The sequence below is a fragment of the Ursus maritimus genome, unplaced genomic scaffold (assembly GCF_017311325.1).
Source record: "Ursus maritimus isolate PB19 unplaced genomic scaffold, ASM1731132v1 scaffold_28, whole genome shotgun sequence".
NCBI lineage: Eukaryota > Metazoa > Chordata > Mammalia > Carnivora > Ursidae > Ursus > Ursus maritimus.
The window spans coordinates 2,905,893-2,928,439 of NW_024425341.1; the positions used below are offsets into that span (position 1 = coordinate 2,905,893).

The 22,547-nt window shown below is 39.9% G+C and overlaps 1 protein-coding gene across 3 annotated transcripts; it reads right to left on the reverse strand.

The window, feature by feature from the left end:
• Positions 1–2,515: 2,515 nt before the first annotated feature.
• On the reverse strand, positions 2,516–21,544 carry GOLGA7 (golgin A7). 3 transcript variants are annotated; one of them, XM_040643227.1, is made up of 6 exons: positions 21,415–21,544; positions 21,065–21,196; positions 14,765–14,917; positions 7,408–7,509; positions 6,300–6,367; positions 2,516–3,930 (listed from the first exon to the last, which is right to left on the reverse strand). In XM_040643227.1, the coding sequence occupies exons 2-5, from the start codon at positions 21,173–21,175 to the stop codon at positions 6,329–6,331; spliced, it is 405 nt and encodes a 134-aa protein (XP_040499161.1). In that variant the 5' UTR covers positions 21,176–21,196; positions 21,415–21,544; the 3' UTR covers positions 2,516–3,930; positions 6,300–6,328. The 3 variants fall into 3 exon arrangements, with proteins under 3 accessions (XP_040499161.1, XP_040499159.1, XP_040499160.1); XM_040643225.1 differs by having other exon boundaries at positions 6,300–6,362; positions 21,415–21,543; XM_040643226.1 differs by having other exon boundaries at positions 6,300–6,362; positions 21,466–21,484.
• Positions 21,545–22,547: the final 1,003 nt, after the last annotated feature.

The following is a 22,547-nucleotide window of genomic DNA, read 5'->3' on the forward strand; positions in this document are numbered from 1 at the left end:
GAATTGGACTAAATAAAACATTTGTACGTTGTATGAGATACACAAAGATATGCAAATGTGCCCACCAATCCTTTAATTGGGAGGAAAAGGTCACATTACATTTAAGTCCTTGTATTTAAAAAAAAAGTTTTTTTAAAGATTTTATTTATTTGACAGAGAGACAGCCAGAGAGAGGGGGAACACAAGCAGGGGGAGTGGGAGAGGACGAAGCAGGCTCCCAGTGGAGGAGCCTGACGTGGGGCTTGATCCCAGAACGCCAGGATCACCCCTGAGCCCAAGGCAGACGCTTAATGACTGAGCCACCCAGGTGCCCCCATCTAAGTCCTTGTATCTCACAGAATCGGAGCTTCTACGGTTATGTTGTTTGGCATTTGTTTGTTCCCAGAAGACTAATTGCCAAAACATTTTGAATACAAATTATTATGTTCATTTCCTGGCAATAAATTGGTCTGTGACAATATGAGGTAAGAAAATATATACAAGGACAGAAACATTAAGATCAAGAACAACCTATCTGGCAGCCAATGGACTGATTTTTAGCTTCCCCCCCTTTGTTTTTATTTATTTTATTTAGAGAGAGCACCAGCTGAGTGGGAGGGGCAGAGAAAGGAGAGTCTCAAGCAGACTCCCCACTGAGTGCAGAGCCTGACATAAGGCTCAATTTCAGGACCCTGAGATCACAACCTGAGCCGAAACCATGAGTCAGACAGATGCTTAACCGACTGTACCATCCAGGCACCCTCCCACTTTTTAAAAAAAATCTTTGCAGCTGAAAAGAAAAAAAAATAAATTCTTCAAAGGTGATTTATGATTCTGAAGATTAAAGATTCCAGATAAAAAAAGTGAGAGCACAGAGTTAAATAAGTTCTTATAAGGTCAATAAAAACTTAACATTGCTCAGATGCTCTTTTTAAAAAACCAGAAAATTCTGGGGGTGTAAACTTGTTTTGACAATGACCCATAACCAAAATCTTTGGTTGTGCTTGATTCATAAAATTATTTCTTTTTGTGAAGCAGAGGTTTAAAAAAGTTTTTAAAAGTAGGCAATTCCTACAGGGCTTGTAGGCAGAATTTCACAGAACCTCACACCTGCACCATTTGAGATGTATGGGAAGAACTTACGATATAAGACAGAAGAGCTATAACCTTTATTATAGTCATTAATTCTGTGTTTACTCATTTTGAAGCAAACTATCCTAGAACTTAGGTGGTACAGAACCTACATTTTGGCATTCGTAATTCACTGTACATTTTTGCTATCTTGTACTCATTTCCGAGTTTTGAGTACTGTGGAGTTACTGTTGTAAAACCACTCACTACAGCTTTGGTGGGAGAGTAAAACCCTTCACACCTTACACAGTTGCAGATTAAAGTGGGTCACTGTGTCATGCTTTTATTTATTGGTTTATCCTCCAACCAAGCACAGATGAGGATAGGGATCACTTATTGGCAATGTCGATGACCTACAGAATAAAAAAAGGATGAAGTATGAGTTAGAGGCTTACTTGTTATTTATAGATCTACGTACTTCAGATTTTTTTGAATATAATTCTTTCCCTTTCCCTGGGAATTCCTACCTAGAGGAAAGGTCACCAGAATCCTCAACAGTAGTGATCTCCATGCAAAAGTCTATTCTAATGGAGTTTAAGCCACAGATAGCCTTCCAGTCTTAGAACTTTACAAGGGGAGTATACAAGTCGCTATCTTATCAAGTCAAAGACCTTACTAACTCAACATGTAGTGAAGTGACTCTGCTAATGACCCGTCAGCCTGCATCTTATTCACTTAGCAAATATGAGTGTTAAATAGGTCTATCACCCTGCATGATGATGCTTGGGAGTTAGGGATAGATGCAAGGGTAACTAGAAACCACCTTGGCCCTAATGGAATTAGAAGGATTAGGGTGGGGAAGGAGACACATGGCAAGGGGAAGGGGACATCAGTGTATAAATCATATATAGCACTAATACTTTGACCTCCCTTATATGGACTTAAACAAAACGAAAAACAAAGCACGTTACTCTTGAGAAGCCATGACTTTGTGCTAGGAGCCAGGGTCTTATGACCTTCTTCATGAGTACCATTTACTGTTAGTGGAATTGTGTAGGAAAGAGAAGCTGGAAATTTTATAAAGAAAAATAATCTCACAAAAGTCAGAATATGGACTTATTTTATAAGCGGTTATTCTCTACTAATGCACTTAATCTTAAAAGAGTCATCAGATGATCCAAGATAGTAACAGTAGCTGATATTTTATTCCTAATGAAACATCCTATCTTCATTTCTTTAACTGGATACATTTTTGACTATCAGGGATGATTTCTTAGTTTTTATCTATTTAGCTAACATATCTGCCTCTTATGAGATGAAGCATGTAAAAAACTGTAAAGTGTGATAAGTGTAAGATGTTTGTTGGAAAATATTAAGCTGCCCCGACTCTAGTAGTATTGTTTATCTGCGAAATTTAATGCCGTATCACATTACCAAACCACACCAAATACGACACAGAGACAACTTGTTTTAAGAAAAGTTTTACTAATGTGTTCTTATTTCAGCAAAGTTATTGCAACAGGTTTAAAAGGCAGACAGACACACTATTACAGGCTCTAAAGTAACAAAGGAATTTTATACAATTAAAATATTACACAGACCAATGAGATTTACTGAATAACTAACAGATACATAAAAGAAACTAAATCTGAAAGATTAAATCCAGTATTAGCACCTACAGTATCTCTGAAAGTAAAACTTGTAACTGTTTCATTCTTTCCTAATATATTTCTGAACTCTCTCCCGAAAACAGTGCTCTCAAACCCCAAAGATGAAAGAAGGGCATAAGAAGCCCTGATACTAAGAACATACAGCCAAAAGAACTAGAAACACTGACTCAGACTTGAGAGTTTTAGTTGGAAATCACTTAACTTATTGTACTTGAACCAATCATAAGATTTCTGTGCACTGAATACTGTATATGAAGAAAGTCTATGAGTCATAAGGTTTGCCAGTAGGGACAGTTAAAAATTAGCAATATACAGTATTATTCCTATCAAATTTTTTTCTCATAAGTTATATTTATAACAAAACTATAATTAAAATATTTATTATACTTGCTTATTACACATTCAGGGACACAGCAGGGACATTTATGTATTTGATGGTTTAGCATCCACTTTATTGTGCTTGCTTATTTTTGTAAGGAACACGCAACACACACTGCATCTTCCCAACATTCAAGGTAATGCAATAATAACAAAATTCTCCAAAGAAAAATAACTGGAAATTGCATTAAATACTGCTTTAATTAGGAATAATTGCTATCATAAAACAAATAACATCATACATTATTTTTCCAATGAGTTTCAGTCTGAGAAACCGAACAGCAGAAACAGATCTTTAAGATTTCAGTCATGGCAAAACTGCTAGTTCTTCGAAATCCGGGAGATGCATTAGCAAAACCACAGACACAGCCTACCTTTCACCAAAATCCTGGAGAAAAGCATTTGATGAATTTGGGGGCAATAAGACTGAACACTGGCTGAGATACGACTTGAAGTCGAGAGCCACCTGGGAAGCTGGCCCAAGGAATGAAGAGAACCACTGGTACTGGTGGCAGATGAGAAAGAAACTTTGTGTTGGGCTGACCAACGGCCTATTTTATTAATGGCTTTGAATAAAAAAAGTGAAATGCTTCATTGTGTTTTCTCAGAAACTAATCAAAAGATTACAGAGTCCTACACAATTTGGAGACACAAAGTGGATGCTGAGCGACTAGAGGTCACTCCAGGTGTGGAATTTTAGAAAGTTAGTCCTTAGAGTAAATGGCACCGTGGCTCTGGCAGCAGATACAAAGGAATGACGCTCTGGAGAGGAGGTAGGGGACACTCTGCGATCGGCCAGTGGATAGATGAGGGTCCCAGCTGGAGGTGGGATCTGCAGTAGATGCAAAAAGTAGAAGTTTTAGAAAGGGATGCTAAAATAACCTCTACATCTCTCCTACACCAGCTCACAGGAGCTCCTTATAAGTGGGCTAGTTCTGTTTAACAGAAGACTTGGATCTGTACTAACAGACTAAGCAAGGACACAGCTCAACAGTCTAGAAACGCAAGCCCTGGATATTTCATCCCTGAATGATCCTGTCCCAAGAGGCAGGTAGCAGAGCACAGGCTGACGTGGCGAATCCGGGGCCAGGTCACCTTGACGGCTACCGACTAGTCTTCAGCCTTAGACAAGGAACTTGGGTTCTCTGCGCCTGACTCTCCTTGTCTGAGAAAACTGGGAAAACAGTACGAACCTTGTAGGGCCGCTGTGACGATCAGTACTAAGCATTCACAACAGTGCGGGCACATAATGAGCACCCACAAAAGTTAGCTATTTTCATCAGCGCTCATTTATTGTGACCGGGTAATGATATGTTCCAATTTTTAAATAAAGAAGACAATCCAAAGAGAAAACACCATCGGTCTTTAATGGAGCTATTTTAAACATTTTTAATAAAGGCCATCTCCATGATTTGTGTATTTTTTGGTTAAATCATTAACTCTCATGTAATACTTCAACCTGCAGAAACCTTAGAGGCAGAACTGAATTAATTACTCTTACAGTTTCTCCCCCCTCCTCCTAGACCTCCACCCACACTAGATCCTGGGCCCGAGGAACACACAGCTTTAAACTGAACAGAAATATTTGCATTCATGAAACTATCCAGAAGCTCCGAATGTAAATCTTTCCCATTTCAAAATTTCACAGTTGCCTGACTATTGATAGATTAGTCTCTGGTGTGTAATTGCTCAAAACCCCACACCACCTCAGAAAAACATTACATTTAGCAATAATAGCTGCAAAATGAGTCATGACAAATGGGCTGTGCCAAGTCAACGCAGCTGCAACTGATAAAACAAACTTATTCCAATGGCACATAACAAAAACCACACATTAAGGTTCCTGGTTGTGCCACTGAGAAGTGTCAGTTTGGAAATCGTACACGACAAAGTCTATGAGCAAGGAACACTAAGTGTTCCCAAACAAGGCCTTTTTAAAGAAAGAAAACACATGGCAGAGGATGTCATTATTTAGAGTTTTGGCTTTCAAAGTCAAAGAATTCAGGTGACACTTTCACTAGTGCTAAAAGATGGCAGCTTTGGAATGTTGGTTGGTTTATAGGTTTTGATAAATTGTACGGGGGCAGACAAAACGTATCTTTTAAGAAAGTCCTGAAAAAGAAAAGGGAGGATAAACACTTAAAATAATCTGAGGAGCTCTTCCCTCTCCCCATGTTTCTGCTGCTGCAAGTACCTACAGGAAGTATGGTGTAAAAAACAGGTGTTTTATGGTCCGTCGAACTTGGGTTCGTATCCCAAAGTGTGTTAAACTGTAATTCTTTGAGAACACCATTTCATCTGTTTGTACCTTGGTTTGCTCATCTCTAAAATGGGGGAAATACTCTGCACACTTTTTGTAAGAATGAGACATACCATTTATATAACACCTGGCACAGAGCAGGTGCCCTCGAAATGGCAGTTACTACTGCTGCTCTGGGGGGGAGGAGGAGGTCTGCTTTGGCAGAATCGGTTTCTGTGCTGCCTGTTAGTGACAGTCAACTAGAAAAGCACAGCGGCAGAACACTCTCTGTAGAAAGTGTAAATGACCGGAACTGGTAGAAATAATGAAGTGCGATTTTGTTACTTAGAAGGCTGTGCTAATGGACTATGGTTTCCACATGATTCTGCGTCTACACTCCTATCAGTACTAACTAATTTGTTTCTCACGTCTTTAAGGTTATTATATGGATATTGAAGAACATAAATATTCTAAACAAAAGAATTAAATTTACGGTTTTAACCACCAGGATAAGTTTTCGTCTACAGGGCAATGAAGCCACTTAAATAAAGGAAATATTCACAATCTCCCCCTCCACTCTGAAATGTTTCTTTGGTTATTAAAGCCATTCATCATACAGGCAGGGCAATTGCTGAAATGATTTTTATACGCAAAATCCAAAATGATTTTTATATGCAAAATGTCTACGATTGCTTTGAAATATTAAAACAAGACCTCCTTCCCTGAAAAAACACCTGCCAAAACAAAGCAACAACAAAACCAGTCTGAAAACAATACGGAAGGGAAAAATCGGGATTAAATTCTAGATCACTGAATAGAACCTGGGTTAAATATACATTTTAAATCTCAAGCCAATACAGAGAATATGCCATTATCTAATGATTTATTTAACACGGAGGCAAGAAAATTCACGTATGCTACAAATGATAAAAACTTGCATGTAAATCATATAATTTTTTTACCTTTAATTCTACGGTTTATCTTCCACTGCTCATGCCTCTGTCTTCATAAATGGTGATTTCAATCTAAACAGCATAGCTGTTAAGAAAACACACTGGAGAACAGAACATATAAAAGGGGACCGTGGCAAGATGATGTGTATGATCTGCACAGACTTTGCTTTCAATTTCCTTTGCTCATTTTTAAATTATTAAGAATTTCTCCTACTTAAGTTAAACATGATGCTTTCTTCACCTTGCCAAAAACTTTAAGAATGTAATTGCCTGTAGTACCCCACATGTAATTCCCCCCACCCCAAACATTATTTTTTGGAAAAAAAAATTCTGAAAAAAGATGCTATATTGTAGAATAGGGGATTCTTAGCTGAGAACCGAAGAAAGTAATGAATTCAGGGGTTCGAAATGCCCTGTAATTATTTGCAAACTTTCTTGGGAGAGGGTTCATGACCTCTAAAGTTTAAGAACCAGTGCTGCAGAGTATAATAAAACTGCTGAAATTATTATCAGCCGGAAGGCCTGGGATTATCTGACCTAGGTTTTTAAAAAAATTTATTTTACTCATTACTCCAGTTATCAAGCTAAATTAGTTTTTTTTGCAATTTTATTTACCAAATTCACTTAGTGAGTTTCAAAGCTCACTGCCTCTAAAAATATGCACAGTGTGTCAAAGGTAATGAAATTATACATCTGGCAGCTGTAACTGATTTCAACTAGTCAGATGAGCCCATGGAGCTGCAACTCATTTGGATGACACGTCTCACCGCACATTATGAGTTTGTGCATTTCAAAGAGGCTTTAGGTTCAGTTTCTGCAGCTGAGATGCATTACTCATGCCACCCCCATTATGACTACAAGATGCCCTCAGAACCACCAAGAAAGACGGTAACCAGAATATTAAACCATCTGAGGACCTGCACAATGCAAAGGAAGGAGACATGCTTTCAGAAAAATGTTGGAAACAGAAGGCTTATGATAGGCATGCAATTCACACAGAAAATTCCTAGGGCAATTACAAGAGAAGGGAGTTAAATTCTCTCTAGCTGCCAAATAGTACCATCGAAACTTTCTTTTTATAGATATTTAGACCTTATGATCTGGACAAAAAAGATACAACTCGAAGTCCTCTCTCAATGGGATCTGTCAGGAGGAGGCCTTGGGGAGCATATATCTTCTCATTCTGCTCTTGAATATATTTGGACACTTTCTTCAGAACCTGACAGAAAGAAACACCATAGCTTTTAACATGTCATCAGATTTCCCATTAAGTATCAGCTGGATCTCAAAAAACTCAGGCAGTGGAATTGGCTTTTATTTTTATTTTATTTTTATTTTTTTTAAAAGATTTTATTTATTTATTTGACAGAGACAGCCAGCGAGAGAGGGAACACAAGCAGGGGTAGCGGGAGAGGAAGAAGCAGGCTCCTGGCGGAGAAGCCCGATGTGGGGCTCGATCCCAGAACGCTGGGATCACGCCCTGAGCCGAAGGCAGACGCCCAACCACTGCGCCACCCAGGCACCCCTGGAATTAGCTTTTAAAACAAGAAATGGGGGGCGCCTGAGTGGCTCAGTCGTTAAGCGTCTGCCTTCGGCTCAGGGCGTGATCCTGGCGTTCTGGGATCAAGCCCCACATCAGGCTCCTCTGCTGGAAGCCTGCTTCTTCCTCTCCCACTCCCCCTGCTTGTGTTCTCTCTCTCGCTGGCTGTCTCTCTCTCTGTCAAATAAATAAATAAAATCTTAAAAAAAAAAAAAACAAGAAATGGATATTCATATGAAGGGATGCAGCTGTGAGTATCTGGCACACACCGGTTGTATACGTCATACAGCACAGCCTGATGGACTCCACAAATTACAGGATCTTCAATGCGGTGTAAGTACCAGTGCATACAAAAGCATGAGCGCCAGCCCCTCCTTCTTACCTGCTGTCGTCTCAATCCTGGATATAGAGAAATAAGTAGATGATTATACACACAAAAGTTGGTTGTACTTTTCTCTTTCCCACTTATCAAATGTTGTTAATGTGACACCAAGGTAGTCCTTGGCTGTTCCCTTTATCACTTAAGAACCGCTGCTTCTCTCCTTGGAATGTTTTTGTAAGTAATGTTTTTGTTAAGTAATGATACAAAGTTGGCCCATTAACAAGAGATAGCCCAGTTAGTTTAAAAATGAGAAGTTTATTTCCTTTGTAAAGCATATGACAGCTGCTATGGAGTTTCTGATGACAGGTGTCTTATATCATTTCCACCACTGCATATAATGCTACTCTGTAGTTTGCTCTTGTGTCGTTGATGGGAACTTTGGTTTGTAAGTTTAGCATTAAGGTTGTAAAAGTCAAAGCAAATGCAGACAAAAGCCAGATAGGATACAAAGGAACTTCTGGAAATTGCCAAATCTCTAGCTTTAATAAGGGCAATTTTGAGATAGATAAGCTAGAAGAACATAAATCTTAATAGCTATACACAAAATCAAAGAGTTACATGTTTTATTTCAGATTCAAAGTCACCATAACACTTTTTTGGCTCTAATGTTCAAAAAGGCTTTGATCCAGTTCTTTAATTACTATATATTTTCTTAAATTCATACTACCAGCATATGCTAAAGTCTTGGATAAATGCGATCACAACATAAGGGAAAAAAAGAACTGTATGAGAATAAAGTCAAAGATTAAGAAACAATTAAGTGTGGGTCTGTAACGTACCAGGGCAAACTAACAAAATTAGGATGCTAGAATTTAGGTGCTGTCGTATAAGATGATTTAGAATTTAAAACACCAGGTAGTTCATATAATGAATTTTCTTATTGAAGGGAAATAAAATTTAAGTAGGTTTATTCAAGTTACACCTTTGGGAATACTATAATTTCATGTTCTAAAAGAGCATGCTGTTATTAAAAGAGCAATCTCAGCATTCTTTAGGTAGTGAATTAAGAATACCACTTCTAGGGGCGCCTGGGTGGCACAGTCGTTAAGCGTCTGCCTTTGGCTCAGGGCGTGATCCCAGTGTTCTGGGATCGAGCCCCGCATCAGGCTCCTCTGCTGGGAGCCTGCTTCTTCCTCTCCCACTCCCCCTGCTTGTGCTCCCTCTCTCACTCCCTCTCTGTCAAATAAATAAATAAAATATTTAGAAAGAATACCACTTCTAAAGAAAACATTTTTTTTTCATCTAATTACCTGAAGTAATACAAGTATCATTCTCATATTCTCATATTTTCAACTCTCAAAGAACTCGAGTGATGCTTGGTCTTTATGGGCAAAAAAGAAATCTTAGGCACTGTATTTCTATCAGTTTGTCAATCATGCTAAAATAACAAATAGAAGTAAGTAGCCCATAAAGGTGCCCAACTCAGGACGCTCGATCTTCTCTCCAATTTCTTTCTTAGCTCACCTGCCAGAACTGGAAATTGGAGAGTCGGTCTACCCTCATTCCAGTCCATTTCCACTAGGGGGGACAGTCAGAAAAGTGCTTGCATGGCTGGTTTCAAAGAAAGGATTCCCTCAGAACAGCTTTCCTTCCTCTTTCCTTGGGTACAGGTTACCAGCAAAGAAACAGCATGTCTTTATTTGATTTAAGCATAACTTTGTTGTGCAAGGTTTTTATCTAAACTTTAATAACAGTCATGTGCACTTAGGTATCAGTTCAGAAAGGAAACAATGTTTTGTTTTTGCATAAGCTCCAAATCCTCTTATACCACTCTGGTAAAGAGGCAGGACTGTCTTAAACAAGATACTCTTAAACTCTTAGTCTCTTTAGCAACAAGAAAGCATTAACGTGAGTAGACTCATACTGCATCCCAGGCAGGACAAAGCAGCATTCTTACTCCCAAGAAACTGTATGTTGACATTTTAGTCATAGCTTATTATTTTTGGTAAAGCAATGTCAAAACAAACTATAATACTGAACAAAATTATCTCTGTTATCCTCAAACCCTCAACAAAACCTCAATCTGTATAATATTTACAAAGCTAAACACAATCAAACCTCATTGAAGACTATTATCCTCCTTGAGAATATTAAACCGGAGAGACCTTAAGAAAAAATCCAGACGTTCAAGAAAAAACACCCTAAGCGAAGCTAAGCAAGAACAGCAGGGTCTCGGTATTTTCAGAAAATATCTAAGTTGCTTCTGATTTGCTCCTTCTACAGATCATAGCACATAAGCAGAAGGGATGCTATGAACAAGGCAGACAGCTACTGAGAGGAGAAGCTTCTACAAGCCCATTTGTTCCCTAATGATAATGGGCAGCAACATAGAGAAATAACACTGAAGTCTTTATCTTCTTCTGAAATCAATAAATAGCACATTATGGAGGGAAAAAAAGCATGATTGTTCTAGTGAGTTTTAGAAGGCTTATTTACAATTTCAAAAAATTTAACCCACATGACGAAGTGTAAGCATTATATTTGGCTTACTGTTTGTAGACTAAAAATTTTAGTGTTTAAAACAATACAGACTAAATGACTCAATCCTGTCCTTTCATAAAGTGGAAAATAAGAGCACAGAAATTCTTAAGGGACAAACTGGAGAGAGGGAGAGGGCAGCTGTTCTTATATCATTTTATCAAAACTACAAGTATACATTTAATATTTTCTTTTAAAAGTCTAACTACATGTCTTAATTATGACCATTCCAGTTACTCACTTGGCACGATCTATTTATTCACATCCAGTTTCTAAAATAAAATCACCTACTTAAAAAAGGTGGCCCTGTCTTAAATTTTGGTTTCTTGACTAATTTTATTTGGTCTTTTTTTTTTTTTAAAGATTTTATTTATTTATTATTTGAGAGAGAGAGCAGAGAGACACAGAGAGAGAGCGCATGAGTGGGGGTGGGGGAGAGGGAGTAGCAGGCTCCCAACTGAGCAGGGAGCCTGATGTGGGCTTGATCCTAGGACCCCAAGATCATGACCCAAGCCAAAGGCAGATGCTTAACCAACTGAGCCACCCAGGTGTCCCTATTTTTATTTGGTCTTTACGTGCTTTATAATACTCCATAAAAAGAAAGAAACCTTAGTTAGACTTACAAAGTAGTACCTTCTATATTGCCTATGAACCCAAGTTAAAACACCTATTAGGATCAATTTCCACTCTTTCTGATACAGAGAACAGCCTTTCAAGATTAATAATCAAAGGGATATTGATTGATTGATTGTAGGCTCCACGCCCAAGGTGGGCTTGAACTTAACCCTGATATCAAGAGTCGCATGCTCTACCGACTGAGCCAGCCAGGGGCCCCAATAGTCAAAGGGATTTTAATTAAAAGCTGCTAAATGTTTTAAGAAGCTAAATAAGTTAGCAGCTATTAAAAAAGATTACTTACACCTGAAAAAAGCTGTTCACAAATATCTGATTAAAACATGTGTGTATATACACGTGAACACGAGTGCGTGTATATACATATATATACATGTACACGCATATACACTAACTTAATTTTTAAATTTATCTTAAGAGAACACTATTTATCAGGCATCTACCATATGTGAGGAAATACATTAATTCTAACACCCATTTTATAGTTGAGAGAACTCAGAGAGATTAATTTGTCCATGATCCCATAATTAATGTAACTGACTTGGCTGGCACCCAATTACCAATTTCTTTTTACAACTGACATTAGAACGAGGTAGCTATCTATTTTAGGAAATGCACATGGATAAATAAAAGTTAATTAAAATCTTACCAACAACTGTAAAAGCTATAGTGAAATGACAACTCAATTATCTAATACTCCACTAAGCATGAACAAAATTGTCTAGAGGATATAATTCTACCTTACACTGGTAGTATCTTATATTTCTTTAAATGACCATCCTCAGATGGCCTAGTTTCTAGCCATATGAAGTCAGCCTTACCCCTCCTACACTCAGTTCCTCGTCAAATCTTGGTTCCACTATCATCATAGTCCTTGACTTTGTTCACTTCTTCCCACCTCTACTGCTCCATTCCCTGTCCAAGCTGTCGTCGTCTCTTGCCTGGATTTCTATGGAGTATCCCACCTGGTTTCCCTACTTCCACTTTTGTATCTCTTTTCTCCCCTAGAGTAAAGGGACTGCTTTAAAACGAAAATCTGATATCAGTCTCCTGCTTAAAATCTTCGAGTAGCTTCCCCGCTGCACTGAGAATGAAATCTGAGCATCTTTCCATGGACTACACACTCCTACATGATACAGCTCCTCCTTCCCTCTCCAAATTCACCTCTGGCCCCTCTCTCCACTCCTCTCCTTCCACACTGGCCTTCTTACAGTTCCCAGGACCCATCGTGCTCTCTGGGCCTTTGCACACACTGACCTCTCTACCTGAATGGTCCCAGGATTTGCATCCTTCATGTAGCTGCTTATAGGTTACCACTTCAGAAGCCTTTTCTGACCACACAATCTAAATTAGGTCTCTCCTATAGTTTTCTATCACAGGAAAGCTTGTTTTCTTCAAGACACTTACCACCATTTATAATTTAGTTGGTTTTGTTTCCTTTGCATCAGTTGTTACTACTAAATTATAGACACCACAAGGTCAGCAATCACATTTACCCTATTCTGTTATATTCCCTGCACACTGTTTAGCACATAGTAGGCTTTCAATAAATATTTATCAAATGAATGAATCCCTTGTCCCTTTACTCAGCAAATGTACTATTAAAGAGAAGCTGCTAAGACAAAACACAGACTGAAAGCTGATACTGATCCTTTAAAACTTCTGATTTTGAATGTTAAACAGGAATGAAAGTTAACTGCTTCTCTGTATGATATGGAAAAAAAATATAAACTACTAATTTAGTTATTTAAATACTCCCTTTTATTAGTAACACTAAGACAATTCATGTCAGGAGCTAATGAAGCATACGGCACCATTTTCAACCAATAACTCACAAAAATACTTCGGCTGCAACTGTTATCTCCTTTTCACTATACAGAGTCCTAGACAATCACAGGGACGCTTCTATTAGGTGAGGTATGATCTGTAATATAGATATCCGTATAGCATTTCAGTTGCTAAGTATGCTCAAAATTAAATGATATATTAGGGGTTTACTGTGATTAACTTAAACTCATTCAGCGAGTGCCTAATACACCCAGGGCACGGTGTTTGGCATGAAGAGGGACACAAAACCATTAAGGCACTGTCCCTGACCTCAAGAAAAATACATACTTGAAGTGCAAATAAGAATGCAAACTACTACATTCCAAAGTCAAGAGAGGTAAGTGCCAGGAAAAGAGACATAAATAAAATGTTGTGGGGATACAAAGGTGAGAAAGAATTCTGATTTAGAAGAGTAAGGAAAAGTGAGATGACAGTAGGACCCAATGGACTTGGTGAGATTTGAACATGGGAAGAATGGCACTGTAGGTGGACGAAAACCTTGGAGGGTGTGCTTGGTGCCCGGTGAGGGAATGAGTTTGGCTGAAAGATGAAGTGAAGGAGGGGTGGGAGACAAAGCTGGAAAGGTTAAGTTGGAGGTCACTTGGAGAAAGGGCTTGAACTTTACTCACTGGCAGTAAATGGGAAGCCAGGGAAGGCCTCTAGCTTTGTAAGAGTACTAGAGGAAGTAATGCAGTGTTGTTGTTGTTTTTTTAAAGATTCTCTTTTATTTATTTTAGAGAGAGACAGTGCACTTGAATGGGGAGAGGGGCAGAGCAGGAGAGAGAGAATCTCAAGCAGACTCTGTGCTAAGTGCAGAGCCTGGCACGGGGCTCAATCCCAGGACCCCGAGATCATGCCCTGAGCCGAAATCAAGAGTTGGAGGCTCAACTCACTGAGCCACCCAGGTACCCCAGTAATGCAGAGTTTTATGAAGGCAGCAGCAGATGGTTTGGAAAAATAAAAGAATGGAAGAGATGAAACTCAACAGACTATTTCAACAGCCTAAGAGACAGGTAATAAGGCATATATTAGAACAGTGGCAGAGGAAATCATGAAATGTTAATGAATGAGAAAATGGAAGATGTATCAGTCTTTGACAACTGATAAATTTTCCCCTCTTCTTCATCTTTCACACCTTCAGATGGTACTGAAAAAGGCAGGGTGCTATTAAACAAAACCGGGAGGTGTGCGGTTTGCCTTTTGGACATCTAAGTTGAAAAGCTGGCAACTCCAGGTCTAGCAGGCAGCTGGAAAAAGAAGATGAGAACTCAGGCGGCAGGATAAGATTGAAGAGAGAGACTTGGGGAAAAAAAGTAAGAGGATTCTCAGAAAGCTAGACAGAATGAGAATATAGATTTCCCACAGTCTTCTTAAGTGTAAGCCAATTTGAACATTGGTATGTCAACTCCATGTTGACAGATCAATTTTGACCAGTTTCTGAAAGACTCAGGACTCTTTACTAAGTGCTCTAGACACAGGAGCAACAGCAAAACTTGAATTATTATTATTATACATGCCCCTTTAAGTTTTATGGCAACTGCCACCATGTAAGCATGTCAACAACTCACCTTTTTTATGATTTAAGAGATTTTGTGAAAACAAAGGTAGCCTTACCTTCTCATAATGAGTTTCCATGCATAAGAAGATGGTGTATGCTGTTAAACAAGCCAAACAGCCTTCAAGATAGGATTGGCCCCCAAGCTTCTCTGCTTCTGCATAAAGGTTATTTAGAGTTCGAACTGTTTCTTCAAACTGCTGTCTATCAATCTGTACAGAAAAAAGAATTCAAAAATAAGTTTTGGAAAAAAAGATTAACCACTCGCTAATGCTTGCTATCACTAATTTATTCTGTTTTGTCAACATTCTTATCCACTAGTTGGCAAGCATTTTAGGTGATAAAATTAGGACCTATGTTACTGAAACTGCTCAGTCTTTGTTTAATCTTATCCTTCTTATGGACACGGAGTATCGTCAAGACTCAGTATGGTATCTCTTTATTCTCTATGCTGAGTATCAAGTACTCAGCAATTATACAATTGCTGGGGTACCTGGTGGCTGAGTTGGTTGAGTGTCCGACTCTTGGTTTCAGCTCAGGTCATGATCTCATGGGTCATAGGATCGAGGCCCATGTTGGGCTCTGTGCTCAGCAGGGAGTCTGCTGGAGATCCTCTCTTTCTCTGCCCCTGCCCCCCAGCTCATGTGCTCTCTTTCTCTCTAAAATAAATAAATCTTTTACAGATGTAGTGAAGAGAAGGGCCATATGCACCCCAATGTTCATAGCAGCAATGTCCACAATAGCTAAATCGTGGAAGGAGCCGAGATGCCCTTCAACAGATGACTGGATTAAGAAGATGTGGTCCATGTATACAATGGAATATTACTCAGCCATCGAAAAGAACGATTACCCAACATTTGCAGCAACATGGACGGGACTGAAGGAGATAATGCTAAGGGAAATAAGTCAAGCAGAGAAAGACAATTATCATATGGTTTCACTCATTTATGGGACATAAGAAATAGCAGGAAGATCGGTAGGAGAAGGAAGGGAAGAATGAAGGGGGGGTAAACAGAAGGGGAAATGGACCACGAGACTATGGACTCTGGGAAACAAACTGAGGGCTTCAGAGGGGAGGGGGGTAGGGGATTGGGATAGGCCGGTGATGGGTAGTAAGGAGGGTACATATTGCATGGAGCACTGGGTGTTATACACAAATAATGAATCATGGACCACTACATCAAAAACTAAGGATATACTGTATGGTGACTAACATAACATAAAAAATATTATTAAAAAAATAAATAAAATAAAATAAATAAATCTTTTAAAAAATTATATAATCCTCCAATCTTTCCATTCACTTATATTCACATTTACTGAGCACCCACCATCAGACAGATGTTAGGACAGGCCTTAGAGAAAGATAAATAAGACACTGTCTCAGTCCTCCAGCAGTTGCGTCATGAAAGCAGAATAGGTATGTAAACATAAAAACATAACGAATTGACAAAGCACTACAGTGGAGGCATATTTAAAGTATGGTGGGGGCACAAAAGGAAGGAGACAGTCTCTTTATCTGGAAAGAGCAGGTAATCTTATTATTTTTTTAAAGTTTTTATCTAAATTCCAGCTAGCTAACATACAGTATGAGTTTCAGGTGTACAAAAGAGTAATTCACTTTCATACAACACCCAATGCTCATCACAACAAGTGCACTCCTTAATCCCCATCACCTATTTCACCCATCCTCCCCACCCACCTCCTCTCTGGTAATCATCAGTTTGCTCTCTATAGTTAAGAGTCTGTTTCTTGGTTTGCCTCTTTTGCTCTTAAGAGCAAGTAATCTTAAATTGAGTACCTGAACACTGGAATCTACTGAAAGCTCACACTAAACAAGACAAAATCTCAAACTATCGCACACAACTCTTCACACCGAGTCATTCCTATTACCTTTCTATTCAGTGACACCATTATTTCACATTTACACTAATACCACCACTGTCATCCATTTTCACTCTAATCTCCTGCTTTCACTTTTTTTTCTCCTAATTTTGTACATTTCAAATCTCAATGCTCTGCCCTAGGACTTTCACCCCATTAGTAGAGTATTTCATGCAACACTATCATTCTTAGCAAAAAAGGACAATTTATCTGTCCTTACTCTAGGCCTCCACTCACACATCTGCCTTATTCCTGAAAGGAGTAACTCCTTACATATAAATTCTATCTTTTATGAAGTCTTTTTTTTTTTTTTTTTCTGAAAGAAAGAATCTTAAGCAGGCTCCATGCTCAGTGCGGAGCCTGACACGGGGCTCAATCTCACAACCCTGAGATCATGACCAGAACCAAAATCAAGAGTCAGAGGCTTAATCGACTGAGCCACCCAGGTGCCCCACTTTTGTGAAGTCTTTATACAGAAACAGACTTGGAAAAAAGTCAAAGAACTTCGATACACAGTTTGAGACAAAACAGTCCCAAGAACATAATTTTTTAAAAATGTAAAAGAATTTATGATTTTCACCTTTAAGCTATTAAAATCCTTTAGGTTAGAGGCAGTTGCAAATATTGTTTTGTCCTTTGTGTGGAAAAACTATTGAGGACTCAATGAGCCAACGGCATGGAAAACTTTAATGTGAACTTTAAAGTGGTGGCGGCTCTCCTGTTTTTCAAAAGGAGCTACTTTTAATTTCCCAGAATATTCAGAGTTTCTGACAAGGGCTGGGTGGGTGGAGATGGTGTGATGTGAGGTGCAAGATGCTTTCACATAGAGTGTTCTCTCCTTGAGTAAAGTAGGTGACCCTTTCCCTATGCATTCGTAGACACTTTTTTTTTTATAATGATTTTTTATTATATTATGTTAGTCACCATACAGTACATCCCCGGTTTTCGATGTAAGGCTCGATGATTCATTAGTTGTGTATAACACCCAGTGCACCATGCAATATGTGCCCTCCTTACTCCCATCACCCATCTAGCGCATTCCCCCACACCCTCCCCTCTGAAGTCCTCAGTTTGTTTCTCATAGTCCATAGTCTCTCATGTTTCATTCCCCCTTCTGATTACCCCCCCTTTCTTTATCCCTTTCTTCCCCTACTGATCATTCTAGTTCTTATGTTCCATAGATGAGAGAAATCATATGATAGTTGTCTTTCTCTGCTTGACTTATTTCACTAAGCATTATCTCCTCCAGTGCCGTCCATGTTGTAGCAAATGTTGAGAACTCATTCTTTCTGATTGCTGAGTAATATCATGAACAAATATTTATAACAAATTGTTATCTTTACTAATTATGCCCAAGTTAACGCCTTCAGTTTGTCACATCAGCAAATCCACAAAAGTCTAAAACATTTCAAACAGGCACATTTGATCTACCTAAAATGTTATGATCTGATAAGGAAAGTTCTTTGAATTATTTACATTTCTTTGGACACAGTGCGATTCAAAACCATGGGATCCAACCCAGAAACATTTTATTTCTTTCAGATCAGAATTATGGTCATGGCAGAAACATGAATTCTTAAAAAAGTTATTCCAAGATTATAATGCTTTACAGGATGGAGGTAAATCACAGATCATTAAAAAAAAAACCAAGGTGAAGGATTTTTTTAAAAAAAGTTTAATAAAAAGGAAATTAAAGTCAAGAATTTCTTTGAAAGGTTATTAAAAAAGAAATGGGGGTAAAAAGCATGCTAGGCAGCAGTAAAGGCAAAGGACATATCATACGAGGGCTCAACAGAACAAATGTGGGCATTTTCCTCTCACTCACTTCACTAAGAAGACCTCCTGTCAGTGTTCTCCCTTGGGTACTTGAAGCTATAAAATTGGGAGATTTGTGAAGTGGGAGCCAAATATAAACTCGTAGTAATAAGAGACATTGAAAATCAGAAGGAAACAGGAATCAAACTCATTTTCTCAGAATTTTTGTTTCCTGAACTATGTCGTAGAAAGCATGGAGCTGAAGCTTAAAGTGATCGTTAAGTCAAAGGTAACAAGTCAAAGGTAATTTCTACCAAGCAGATGTAGACACATATTTTTAAAGGTATGTAAGGGAACAAATCCTTCAATTATAGTTCACTCATTTCTCTCCTACCCAGACCAAGGGTGCCTAACATGTCTGTATTTTGGCTAAAGTGAGAATAAAGCATTAAGGACTGTCCTGGCAACAAAGTACTTAAGCATCAAAGTATTACATTCTAACAGGCAACAGAAAAAGTAAACTTGTCAACAGGCAGAACTTGTCCTCACTCCGAGATTAAAGAGTACAAATATATGTATGTTTAATGCTTTAAAGTAACACAAAACATTTGTATATTAGTTTTTTCCTCTATTAAATTGCCAAGTGTGATGTTCTCATAGAAGGAAAATCACCCCCAGTGGCAGAGCAATCAGTACAATTTCTAGGTAAGTAGTAGAGAAACAAAGACAGAAACCTTTCAATTTTCCATCAAACAAAGCAAGGAAAATTTAAACCTGTAATTTAAATTTGATTTCAGTGCATTAAAAGAAAAAAAAAAATCAAAGCTCTCCCAAGCAGTTTAAAGTATAAACTAGTGTTTTAACCCAAACATTTAAAAAGAAAAAGGAAAAAAAAAACCCTCAAAGACCTCAAAGACACAATTGGACAGCACCAAATAACACTCCATATAGTTACAAGCAGTTCTAGGCTATAATCTTAAGTCAAAGAAGTAAAAGGACTCCAGAATTTAGAAACATCAATTTCCTGTAAGAATCAGTGGAGTACTGTGACTACATTGTGTTTCTGTATTCAGACTATAAAATAAGGGCTCTACCACACACGGAGTGGAAGGCCAATGTCTGATTCTGCATACATATATTTGGCTCAGTTATGAGCTGGAAGTTTGACTTTAAAACCTTTAAACAAAGGAATCTCATAACATCCAAATAAGTGTGGTAAAAAGAATAGTTTACACTCTGATTTGAAAGTACATAAATAGTATAAGTCAGAGTTTCCATAAGAGGCTTACAAATAAAACATTTGCTTCATTTCATACAAGCCCTAACATGTAAAACATGTTAACTGTGATGTTACATTATTTTAAAAATAACATTCAGTAGCTCTAGCCAAAAGGCAACTTGCTCAATTTCTACCTTTTCAAACCACGGTGGAAATGTCCACCCAGTGTCAAGCTGAGTTAACTCCACATCGAGAGAATGAACTGCAGCATTTATATGGCATTTCACAGACAAGCTAATCTACAAACCATCTTTATAAAGCATACCTGATCTTTTATTTGCACTTTAAGAAACATACTTAGGTCACTAACCTGACCACAGTTACAAATTAAGTTAAAAAGACACTACAATTGATATACATTGATTTTCCAAACTTGGCAATCAGGTAGAACCACCTACCTGTTACAAGCTGAGGACTGCTACACATTTCTCTAGTATAGACTCATCTACACCCACTTATCCCATGACCAGTATTTCTTACTCCCACACCCACAGCACACCTAATCACCTCTAGTCCCTCACCCTCCCTATCAAGGAGAAAAGAGCACAAAACTTGGTCCCATCTAACCAGAAACTGATCTCTAAAAAGAAAACAGAATGTAAGGTAACATGGCTCAAGACCAAAAGATCTTTCTTTGGGTGGGTAAGCACATGCAGGTACAAGAAAGCACACACACACGCTCGCTTCATTGCATTTTAAAAATAAGATACAATGATTTTTCCCCTCTCAGTCTGAAGAAAGAGGAAACACAGCCCATTCTTCCATTTCTGTATGCAGGGTTGCCTAAGGAACCCATATCCTGACGCCAATTTTGATATGCAAGCCAACAAAACACAGGTGGCTCCCAGTGACTGTAACTGGGAATGACAAGTGTAAGGCCTTGTTCTGAGATCTTTCCCTGTCCAGGCCAATCTAATGCTCTGCGTTTCTCAGGTTCCAAGAAGGCCTGTCTGTACTGCCTGGCATGGCAACTTAATAAACCCTTCCTGCCAAGCAGTGCGACCAGCACAATGGCCACAAACGCCAGTCACGAGAATGATGATAATTACTCTTGCCTGGCGAGGTAGGAGGATATAGCTTACAACATGCTGAGTTAGGTGGCTTGGAACCTCAGGAATTAGTTCCTCATCACTGCTGTCAATAACCCGGGGTGGGGGTGGGGGGACAGCAGGGAAGAAGACGGATGGCTGGGTACAGATTCCCGGCACTGGGCACCACAGAGTTCTATAAGGTCATCACACCGGGGGCTTGGCCTTACCCGTCCTCCTCCAAGCATCGTGTCTTGCTTAGTGGCCCTCTTCTGACCAAGGCTCCTTCTTTGCCTGCCCCTCCCCAGAGCCGCGAGACACTGAGCGGGCCCGGTGTCGGCCCATACTCCCCCCATCCCTGAAGAGCCCCTCTCCCTCGCCCCAGAGCAGGTGCGGGATGCCAGTCTGCGTACCCGGTTCTCCAGCTCCGCGGGGAACTTGGTCTGGAACTGGCACCGTGTGCCACTGCTGTAGTCTCGCTGAATGAATACCTTCCCGGACACCGGCGCCTGCTGCGGCCTCATGGCGAGGACAGGACCGGCGCGCTGCGGGTTCGGGGGGGACACCAACCACGGGTCAGATCCCCGGCCTGGACCCAAGACTCCAGCCCGCCAGCCCCCCAGCCCCACCCACGGGCCAAAACGGCCCAAGGCTTCCCCCACCCCACTCTCCTTCACCCATACTGTCACGGCAGGCCTTTAGCTACAGCCCCGGCCCAGGCCCCGCGCCCCCCACAGCCCGGTTCGGCCCGGGAAACACGAACCCGCCTCCTCTGCCCTCCAGCTGCAGTCGCACCGCCCACGACGTCACTTACGTCCTGCCGCAAAAGGCCTCTTTCCCCGCCCCTCAACTCGGCTCCTAACTGAAGGCCAGGGTCCACCCTTTTCCCGGCCGTAAAGCGACTCTGGTGAGGCTGCGCGCTGTTGAGCGGAGGCGCGCCCAGCGGCCGGGGCCCGGGCCGATTCCGCCTCCCGCCCCTCCCGAAGGAGTCAGCACGGAAGGGAAAGGCTGGGCTGGGAGGGGGCGGCGTGCGGGAAAACTGTGGAGGCTGGGCTCTGCGGGTGGTTGCGGAGGTCTAAGACTCGGGATTTCCCTGTTGTGTCATATCCGTGTTGTGTCATTTCCCTAGTGATGGTCGAGGTAGTTTTTGATCACTGATGTAAGGCGTTATTTTCACTCTGGATTGGATGTCCTAGCTTACACGTGGGACACCACCCGACTCTACAAAACAAACTGTTCACAGGGATCCTTTTGGCAATGGGGCGGGAGAAAGGACAAAGAACCTCCTTGGGCTTTATTATCAAGCATCCCTCCTCCAATTCTCTGAGGTGTTACCGTTCCTCCTACCCCAAAGATTTTCATCCAGCACCCCAGTCTACATCCCTCAGGTGGCCTGAGAGGACAGGCAGTTCTTTCCTTGACCACTGGCGCTCTCACTCAACGCAGTATACTTTTGCAAGGCAAAGAAACCCATTACCGTTGTCTGCTGGTGCCTGGCTGATACAACTTGTTTGCACCACTGTGTCATCCTGCCTTTTATATATTTTTAAAAATTTCTCTTACTGTATTTTAAAAACAGTTTTATGGAAGTATAAATAGCATACAATAAACGGAACATATTTGAATTGAACAATGTAGTAAGTTCTAACATATGTATACAACCATGAAATCATCATCTCTATCAAGGCTGTGAACATTTATCGCCCTCAAAATGTTTCTTATGCTCCTTTGTGATCCCTCTGTCCTTACCTCACCCATCTTCTTTTCCCCAGGCACTGATCTGCTTTCTGTTACTATATATTAGTTTGCATTTCCTTGAATGTTATATAAAATGAATCACACAGTATGTCTTTTTTTTTTTTTTTGGTTTGTCTTCTTTCACATAGACATTATTTT